This window comes from Branchiostoma floridae, chromosome 7, assembly GCF_000003815.2.
Source record: "Branchiostoma floridae strain S238N-H82 chromosome 7, Bfl_VNyyK, whole genome shotgun sequence".
NCBI classification, from domain to species: Eukaryota; Metazoa; Chordata; class Leptocardii; order Amphioxiformes; family Branchiostomatidae; genus Branchiostoma; species Branchiostoma floridae.
In genome coordinates, this window is record NC_049985.1 from 15037109 (window position 1) to 15047428 (window position 10320).

At 42.0% G+C, this 10320-nt stretch overlaps 1 protein-coding gene across 1 annotated transcript; it reads right to left on the reverse strand.

The window, feature by feature from the left end:
• Positions 1-3353: 3353 nt before the first annotated feature.
• LOC118419961 (plasminogen-like) lies at positions 3354-10314 on the reverse strand. The gene is made up of 13 exons (XM_035826661.1): positions 10219-10314; positions 9685-9806; positions 8306-8465; positions 7670-7752; positions 7432-7467; positions 6604-6849; positions 6126-6371; positions 5834-5866; positions 5570-5696; positions 5158-5276; positions 4758-4923; positions 4227-4309; positions 3354-4001 (listed from the first exon to the last, which is right to left on the reverse strand). The coding sequence occupies exons 6-13, from the start codon at positions 6665-6667 to the stop codon at positions 3709-3711; spliced, it is 1131 nt and encodes a 376-aa protein (XP_035682554.1). The 5' UTR covers positions 6668-6849; positions 7432-7467; positions 7670-7752; positions 8306-8465; positions 9685-9806; positions 10219-10314; the 3' UTR covers positions 3354-3708.
• Positions 10315-10320: the final 6 nt, after the last annotated feature.

Consider the following 10320-nt stretch of genomic DNA (forward strand, 5'->3'; position numbering starts at 1 on the left):
GGCAAAGGTATGACCAAGGTATGACCAAGGTATGACCAAGGTATGACCAAGGTATGACCAAGGTATGGCTATTAAAGGTATGGCTATGATTATGGGTAACGGTGCACACCCCAGTTCTTCCGCGACCGGTATGGCCAAGATTTGACAAAGGTATGACCAAGGTATAGGCAAGGTATGACCAAGGTATGGCCAAGGTATGAACCAAGGTATGACCAAGGTATGACCAGGATTTGGCCAAGGTATGGCCAAGGTATGGCCAAGGTATGGCCAAGGTATGACCAAGGTATGGCCAAGGTATGACCAAGGTATCGCCAAGGTATGACCAAGGTATGGCCAAGGTATGGCCAAGGTATGAACCACGTCAGGCCAAGGTATGACCAAGGTATGACCAAGGTACGTATGGCCAAGGTACGTATGGCCAAGGTATGACCAAGGTATGACCAAGGTATGACCAACGTATGACCAAGGTATGACGAAGGTATGACGAAGGTATGGCCAAGGTATGGCCAAGGTATGGCCAAGGTATGACCAAGGTATGACCAAGATATTACCAAGGTATGGCCAAGGTATGGCCAAGGTATGGCCAAGGTATGGCCAAGGTATGGCCAAGGTATGACCAAGGTATGACCAAGGTATGACCAAGGTACGTATGGCCAAGGTATGACCAAGGTATGACCAAGACCTGGCCAAGGTATGGCCAAGGTATGGCCAAGGTATGGCCAAGGTATGACCAAGGTATGGCCAAGGTATGGCCAAGTTATGACCAAGGTATGGCCAAGGTATGAACCAAGGTATGACCAAGGCATGACCAAGATATGACCAAGGCATGGCCAAGGTATGACCAAGGTATGGCCAAGGTATGACCAAGGTATGACCAAGGTATGACCAAGGTATGACCAAGGTATGGCCAAGGTACAGGATATATACATAAACCATCTTCAATTCAGACATTTTTGTGTAGGGGTTATGATGCTGTGAAATAAGCAACACACACAAACACACATGCACGCACGCACACACACACAAACACACACACACACACACACACAAATACACATACACATAACGTTAACATACTGTAGTGTGTTAGTATCGTCCTACATTCATATCGTTCTAAATTCTGCAGAATGTTTTTTTTAGAAACTACATGATAGTTTTCGATTCCACAGCATCTATTTGCTTATTTTGAAGCTGCTTTGTGCGATTTACGATGTATGGTTGAAAACATTTTAAATTCATGTTTGCTCTCGTTGATGTCATCCATATAATGAAATCAACATGACCTAAGGTAAGGTAGCTAACGCCTGGAACGAATGTGTTATTATCAATGCCAATTGCCCATTTCCTCTTCTTCCATGTACGTTTGGTTGAAGATTAAGCTCAGGACACGGATTGGGACGATGGTCTTTTGGTTTAAGAGGCAGTGGTCGCTTTTTGCTTTTGTTTGTTATGTTTGTGGGAGGGGGGCTAGCTCCTCAAGGGCAGGGGCGCTACAGTTGGTATTTAACAAATTGTAACGAGGAAGTCACCCACCTCTAACATTTGTGTAGCACCAGGTGACCAGTCCCGCAATGTTCCGTAGAATTCCAGCGCGGAATTAATCCCCAAACGACGAAAAATACGGCGAAGAACGAACAACGCAACCAAAACCATTGACAAGCACCGGTCATTGACAATATATCTTCCTGCACGTGAAGTTTGATAATTTGATTATTAAACTGCAGCCAATCAGCGAAGAGGAACGCTCAGTAGCTTAGCCATGTTGAATATTAACGACGTCTGCCATTGTTCACCGATTAATGTCTTTTCCTCTGTCATCCAATTAGATAGCGCGTCTTCGATTAGACATTGGTATCCCAAATCAAAGTTGATTGGTTAAAAAAAAAGTCGCGTGATTCTTTGGGATATTTCCATATGAAGCGCCCCGGATTAAATCCCACGCCCAGCTTGCTATTATTTAGAATTATTTGCCATGCCGAATGTGAACTACTTACTGACAACAACAAATAATTCGTCAAATAGCTCAGGAAATATACTCAGGTAAGATCAAATTATATACCAGAAGTTACTGTCCAATCGTTGCTATATTTTACAGGGCTTGTATCTATGATATGGTGGGGTGTACATGTTCCCCATTTTTAAGCCTGAAGTGTCATCGATTTTCGATAACTAGCGCGATTTTTTTGCCGAAATCTGCCAGTTTAGGTCGGATTTTGACAACCTTACGATGCTATGTTACAAATAAAGAAAACAACAGGTTTTATCCGGTCCCTCGAGTGGACACCTTAAACAGGATCGGCTTAGTACCTTTTCTTATGGACGACGCGATTTTCAACGAGAACACAAAAATCACAACCAGTACGCCCATTTATTTATCCCTGCTTACAAGTTGTTACTATCGGCTAACCTCTGCCAGGCTTCACAGGTCGCTGAAAAAACAGCTGTAGAAATCGGCCCAAAGGACAATACAATAACAATAATAACAATACATGTATGTTAAAATACCGGAGGACTTTTTGGCCGGAGTACCATCCTCCATATATAAATTGACCGCTGGCTCGGATAGCAAGCAAAAGGATTAACGGTTCAGACGCGGAGATGTAGTAGTAGTCGGAAAATCCCAACCTCTGCTTGGAGAGTAGGAAGGATTGACACATTGAGCCAGCGGGCTACGGAAGGCTGTACTCAGGTTGATTATGGCTGGGCGAAAAGGACCTCATATGAATGAATGAATGGTTTTATTTATAAGAGAAGTACTGTACCAAGGTGGTAAATTGTACTCCTCTGCCGGCTACTGGTTATCCGTTTATTTGACCAATCTGTACTTTGTTCTGCTACCTGTGAAGCCTGGAATAGTGTAGCCATTAGTAACAACATGCAAAAAGGCTTAGATTTGCGTCCTTTTCTTTTCATAACAGAGAAAATAGTGTCAAAACGTTGGATTAAGGTCTTGTCGAATTAGGTCTGTTAGTTGTTTTTCTACCGTTACATCTGTGAAAAAATCATCGAAATCAACAATTATTGACTAGTGTTTCTCTTTAATATTGGTGTGCAATATCGCAAGCCTTTCCGATAACTGTTATATCTTCTTACATTCATACTTTGTGTGATTCAACCCCCCAAAGTCCTTGGCTCAGTAGCAGATTAGATTTATTAAGTGAAACACGATTCAGCGAGAATATAAAACATAACACATGACTTTATGGCAGATGTTCCATGTAAGACATCACGAAATCGCCGTAAGATACAGCTAACCGCGCGGGTCGGTTGCAACACCGACGCCGACGCCGTGTAAGGCATCGATATCTGCCTACAACTTTGTCATAATTTAGGACGCACACGCACACGTCATATCAAGTTTTGCATAGTTTATTGATAAACAGATCATTCTCGTTGTAGACATGTAACCTCTTTTTCGGAAGCTATGCTAAAGCTCACCCACTAGTTGAGCAATAGCTGCAGCAGTACCAGCAGCAGAGCAGATAATTTGCTGCTCATTTTGATATCACAATAGGTATTACAAAAGACAGAGCTACAATGATATGTTGTAGATCATAAATGGGTTATGATTGTGTATTAGCATCAAAAATACAAATTCACCACTTCTTTTCGAGTATGTCAATAATCTATGGTCTAAGAACCCGTACCACTGCGGACTTTCCTCGTCCCCCCGAAGAAAAAAAGACAAAAAAAACTTTGATACTTAAATCACGCGGAACTTTGTTCTGTAAGGTCGTAGTTGGGATTACTGAAGGTGTTCGTTCCTTCTGGATCAGTCTTATCATCTCGAGCTAAGATGTCTTGGAATCCAACGCTTCCAGCCACGGGACTTTCATTTTGTACGAGACCCTTCCCATCATCCACCCGTTTCCGCCAAAACAGGAAGTAGTAGGCCACGCCCAGAGCTGCCACCACAACAACCAAGATGGTGACGACCACACCGGCTACGATTCCTCCGGTGTTGCTGCCTCCTTTTTGTGGCTGTGGGCCTGTGTAGTTAGCTGTAAATACAATTAGAATATGTAAGTTTAGTAAGCCGCCTAGAATTCGAACCGTACAATTTGCGGGTCAAATGCGAAAATAGAATATCTAAGATGAATAGTCAGTCAGATCCTTTTCTTGGCAAGCTCATTTCTTTCTTGCACAGAGACTTTTTTCCACCGACAGGAGTTCTTTACAATTCCTCATAATGTTTTTACAATATTTAATAGTTAAGGGTAACTCACCACAATTCGGTACCACACAGAATTCAATCCTGGCCAGCGGGTCGACAGTATAACACCACGGCTTGACGTCATTATTTGGGTTCCTGTATCATGAGCACAAAATAATAATTGAATCATGGAAACTAACCTGTGTTGGTGATAATCGTAATACTATGATAAACCTTCTTCCAACACAAATGTATACACGGATCAAATGTTCAACGACCACTATCGCCTTCTTCAGGATCGATACTGATGACCGATCACATCAGAACGTAAACTTGCGAGAGTTTCAGGTACGTGATCTTATCAGCACGTGATCTTGCAGCAATTGGTCAAAAGTGTCAGGAAGTTTATAACGCCCACCGTCTCTGTCTAAAGATGGCTGGAGTGCCCTGATGTATACGGCCTCCCTTATACCACTTTCAAAGTAGTCCTGTTCCGTATCCAGTATCATGATTTTGTCTAGTGAAAGTAAAAATAAGTTAGAGTCATTTATAGTTCTTTTTATAGTGAGAATATTTCTACTTCCCGCCAAACCCCATCCCGTACCTGCAGTAGTTGTCCTGCAGCCCTGCCTGAGGGAAGGTGTCGGCTGTGGTGCTGAGGTGCTGGTGCGGGGTTTGGGAGTCCCAGCGCTGACACGCACGTCCTGACGACGTCACGTTCACTTTACCTCTATAGGATACTCCCCTGTCGTTATAGCACTCACCAGGGACTGGAACAACAATATATTGTGATGATAGTATATTTGTTTGTGCTCACACAGTATGATTGTCAACTTATATAAGCTGGACAAGCGTACTTAGCAAAGACTGTATGTGTAGCATTGAGTCGTACATGTCATGTTCTATTTAGAAAAGTCCATTCCACATTGAACACTATACGGAGCAACATCATATATGCATATCTAAAATGTTTTAAGTACTAGATAAAAAAAATGACTACCCACAGCAGCCCGGGATGTCGCAGACCTGCCACCTGATGTTGGGATCTGTTGTGTAGCACCAAGGACGGTCCCACCCGTCTGGGTTCCGGCAGTAGTTCTCATTCAACTCCGTGTTGGGGAACCTGAAAAAAGAAAAAATTAACCATTTTGGAACCAATACTATAGTAAGCTGGTATTACTCAACTGCATACAGAAAAGGCACGGTGTTCTTTCAATCCAGAATAAACTTCAATGCAAGAATAAAGAACAAACTGCAGCTGTTGAAGCGAAGTTTACCTAGAAAGCATGTCGTGGTAATATCTGGTCAACTGTTGATAGCATACAGAAATGGGTAGGAATTTCTTTCAATTCAGAATAGGCTTCAATGCAACAGTAAAGAGCTTTGCCAAACTGCGGCTATTGAAGCGTAGTTTACCTAGCAGGGATGTCGTGCTGATGAGGTGTCTGACTGTCCCACCGCTGACACGGGATGCCGTCTTTGCTTACCGACACCTCGCCTCGATATGTGGCTCCGTCTCCAAAATAACAGTTCTCAGGAAATACTGTAACGCATCGGAGGTGTAAAATAGTTTAAGTTCTATCATCATGATTATAAGACTAAGATGACTCAAAGGTGAAAAAAGGCTGTATGTACACAGCTGAACGAATAAATAAATATAAATATTACACAGATGCTCACCTTTATATTTGTGTGAAGGTGGCGGAGCTGTACCTAGTGAGGGGGAAACAAACGAGAATATTTCTTAACGAGGTAATGTGCAACTATAGATATTTTCTTTAAGTTGGAACCGACTTAGTTATTGATTTGAGCAGCATACTCAACAAAAATGTTGTTCATTGAAAGGGGCAAAAGATTCTTAAAGCTAGGAAATTGCTACTATAGTATATATTTCGAACTATAACCTGTATATGATAGATTGATAATTATTGTAATATGAATTCCGGAATATTTTAAGGTCGACGTCCCTTACCATCGCAGTTACTGATGACACACGCCTCCCATCTGACGTACGGGTCCTGGGTATAGCACCAAGGTTCCGCCTCCCCGTCAGGGTTCCTACAGAAGTTCTCGTCCAGCCCGGCTGACGGGTAGGTTGTCGGGGTCCGTGTGTGAGGGTGAGGCGTCTGACTGTCCCAGCGCTGACAGGCCCGGCCAGAGGACGTGATGTTAACCGTGCCACGGTACGATGTACCGTCACCATTGTAACAGTCGTTGACTACATCATTTGAAAAAAAAAATCACAACAGATTTTCAGTTATGCAAATCCAAGGATGTGTAACCGTAAAGCATATTTGTCAAATGTAGGATCAATTGGAGTCAACTGTAGTTGCTTTGCCGTGATACAAATTTTTGACATCGTCTTGTCAGTTTACTGATTGTAATAGGATTAAGTTGCTAGAGGTAGAAAAAGAGGAGTTTTTTTTATCTTACTAAATTTTTTTACTCACAACATTGCGGCACAGTACAGTACTGCCACCTAACGTTAGTGTCGGTTGTGTAGCACCACGGCATGGGTTCTCCATCCGGGTTCCTGCAGTAGTTCCCGTCCAATCCGGCGTCAGGATGCCTGACGGTCTGGTCGTGAGGGTGGGGAGTCTGACTGTCCCACCGCTGGCAGGTCAGACCGGCGCTTGTGATACTGACGATACCCCGGTAGGTGGCGCCGTCACCGAAGTAGCAGTGTTTGGGGTAAACTGGTAATGGGAAATCATTAGGTCAGGAGAAGTATAAGCATGAATCCAATCCGAGTTTTCTAACCAGCGGATACGCGTGTTCAGTTCGCGTTTTGTAGAAAGAAAACAGGTGGCAATGTGACCTTGTGGTTAGGGTGATTGACTTGACTAAAAGTTCAGGGTTCGAACCCCTAAAATGCCCCAATGCTGTGCTTTTGGAAGAAAAAAAAGTTGAGACATTTTTTTCACCTGAGAAAATGAGTATACTAAGCTTCGGTTAGGGATGTCCTCTCGGATGGGAAGTAAAAGTGGGTGTCCTGTGTTTAAAAGAATTAAGGACGTAAAAGATTACCAACCACACTTGTCGAAAATATACCGGTGTGAGTTCGTACCGCTCCCATATACCGGTGTGAATCGTTCAAACATTTCGGTCCATTATTGTACAAATATAGCGTGTTACGCCTAAAGGTTGTCACCGGTTATGCGAAACAAAAAACAAACAAACAAACAAACAGACAAAAAGAAATCTGAGACTCTCTTCAATTCCGGGTCTTACAATACCCCGATCACCGGATATGCCATTGGTATGAGTTGATATCTTACCTTTGCTTTCTAAACCGATGACATCTTCCGTCCACACTGCAACATGAACACAGGAAAAACAACACTTTAATTTCTGTATACTTCTAGAAAAGAAGAGAAGCAATGTTTTACCATAAAATGCTGCATAAGAGATTTTGGGATTCCTTGATTTGGCAAAACAGGTGTCATGGATTTCTACACGTCAAGTAAATAAATGCTGAGACGTTGTTGTCAATGACAGAAGTGACAACTCTCTTACCACATGTTGTGATGGGGCAGTACTCCACTCGAGAAGTTGGATCTATTGTGTAGCACCATGGGCGGGTATCGTTGTCTGGGTTCCTATAAAACAAAATCATCTTGAGCTGTCAGTTTGTGTGGCTAGATACCTAACCATTTTCGAAACATAACAATGTGTTAACCTCCGAGGAAATTGCTTCTTTCTTTCTTTCTTTCTTTCTTTATTTCTCTTCCTTCATCTTCTAAAACTTCTTCAAAAAAATAAGGTCAATGACCTGGATCAGACCGACTGTCATCCTGGTTACTGAATAGATGTACTCTGTTATGTACTTTGACCCTTGCCTCTTCCCTCATGACCTCAATGAAAAGCGGCCTGCAGGTTCAAACAAATAAAGTAGAAGACAGCACGCTGTGGTGTTCGACTACATTATGTAGTAAGTGGCAGGACAGAGCTAGAGGGCTGATTCCAATATGAGTGCATATTAATAAACACAGAAAGGAATTATAAGGCTTGACCATGTGAAGGTAAACGTTATATATTTGCTTGCAGAGCATCAAGCTACCACTTTAATTTTTGTAAGGTCCTTCTTGGAAGACCCTTCTGATCCAAGTTTCCCACCTTTCGGCATTCCACAGCCACAAGCTGACTTCTTACCTGCAATAGTTGTTGATTAGTCCCGAATTTGGATAATTTTCCGGTGTTCGGCTGTGCGCATGCGGAGTCTGGGTATCCCACCGCTGGCATATCCTGCCCGATGACGTCACGTCTATTCTCCCGCGGTAGTCTCTACCGTTGCCAAGGTAACAGTCGTCGTCTGTGTGACAGAGAGAAAAAGAGTGAAAACCCATCTCTTCAGAACTCCAATGTTCAAGAGGATAGTGATAGTAGAGCTTGTCATTGAGATTACATTGTCTATTTGGCGTCGTGTGGTGTAACAGCAGTGTGTTTGGTCTAGAGCCACTTATATGTTACCGACCTTGTGCCCTTGCATGAGAAAGGTACTTAACACGACCTTTCCCACTTCACACGTGTGCAAATGAGTACCTAGCTTCGGTCAGGGCCATCACTTGTTCCAGGAGAGTCACATCTCAAGCACTTCAAGAACCCACAACACTTATCGAAAAGAGTAGAGTCGATTCCGAGTCACCGAGAGGGTTTTGAAGTAATGTTTGTATTTGTATAAGTTTGAACTATTCTAAGTAAAAGAATATTTCAGTCACTAAAGTTCTAAATTGTTCAAACAATTGAAAATGAAAGTTTGAACATGTTCGAACCTATCTGGATACGTTGGAAACATTTAGAAAGTAATGGTACAAATATCTTTTTATTTAGAACAATTTAGAAACATCTATGTGTTTTTGTTATTGTTGGAACATGTGATCACGTGTTCCAACAATTTGTGTCATTTTCCCCTCCATAATAACTTTTACTACCCCCATAAACCAAGCTGCTAAGCTTGGCCTTTTGTTTGGGTCTTGTATTGTATTTTTAGATTTTCTTTAGTAGACACTGGTGACTCTTTTGTGAAAAGGTGGCAGACAGACATAATTTCCTGTACTTGTCAGGGATGTGCGAATTGCCCTCTTCCCAGCCCACTGACCCAGTTTCATCATATTGTTTCAATGTTCGAACATGTGATCACAAATGATGAATCTATGTTTTAACAGTTTAGAAACTATCAGAAATAATGACCTGAAATGTTTCTAACATGTTTTAATACTGTAAAAAATATTTAGAACATCGCATTGATGTTATAAACAGTTACTTATCACAATAAGAATTTTATAAAGATTTCCAAAATGTTGAAACAAAAGGCAAGAAACACCCTCTTGGTAATGTGGAATTGACTCTATATGGGTCCTTTCCGGTGTGAGTGGATCAAACCTTATAGCATGGTTTCCGGGTTGATATCTTGAAAAGGTGATAGTCACAAGTTATGTGAATACTTCTACAAATATGGCAAATCTTAATAAAAACAGTAGAAATAATAGATTTAAGCTCTATCCATGTCACAGCATACTCATCATACTTACAGCATTTTGGGACGTCACACTCCTCCCATCTAGTGTTCGGGTTCGTGGTGTAACACCAGGGCCCGCCGTCATGTTGATCCGGGTTCCGGCAGTAGTTGTTCTCTAGTCCAGCGTTAGGGTACCTGGATCACATCGTAGTGTACATGTACGTACATATTAGTCTAGCGAATTGTTTGTAAAAGTTACATTTTATAACTTAAGATTTGTTACTGAAGTGTTACCCTACAACTAATTGAAATGTTAAACTATAGCACTATACTTCGCCAAGAATGTAATGTCTTCGGCAGTATATTTGTATTTGTTTGCTAATGCATTTGTGTAAAGACCAATATAACTCTAAAATACTTGGATGGATTGTATTGATGTATAGTATGTACATGTGGGTCATTCGTTTGGCCTTTTCTATCTAATTTGGTGAAGGAAGATGAAGAAATCCAGCAACATAAACATTTCAATTGTATCAAAATGTGCTCTTTGTCGACGTTCCATATAATACGTCTATCTACCACAACGTGTACCAAACAGTTGCCTGACCTGTCAGGTATGTTGTGTTGGTGCGGTGTCTGGCTGTCCCATCTCTGACAGCTGTTTCCAGACTTGGTCCGGGCCTGCTGTCCACGGTACGTCTCGCCGTTA

Excerpts from the sequence above, each read along its gene's own strand:
- LOC118419961 (XM_035826661.1), bottom strand. The coding sequence starts at position 6,667 with ATGCCGTGGTGCTACACAACCGACACTAACGTTAGGTGGCAGTACTGT. Across the intron at positions 5,697-5,833 it reads ACCTTCACACAAATATAAAG|TATTTCCTGAGAACTGTTAT; the intron begins GTGAGCATCTGT and ends GATGCGTTACAG. Across the intron at positions 5,277-5,569 it reads CAGCACGACATCCCTGCTAG|GTTCCCCAACACGGAGTTGA; the intron begins GTAAACTACGCT and ends TTCTTTTTTCAG.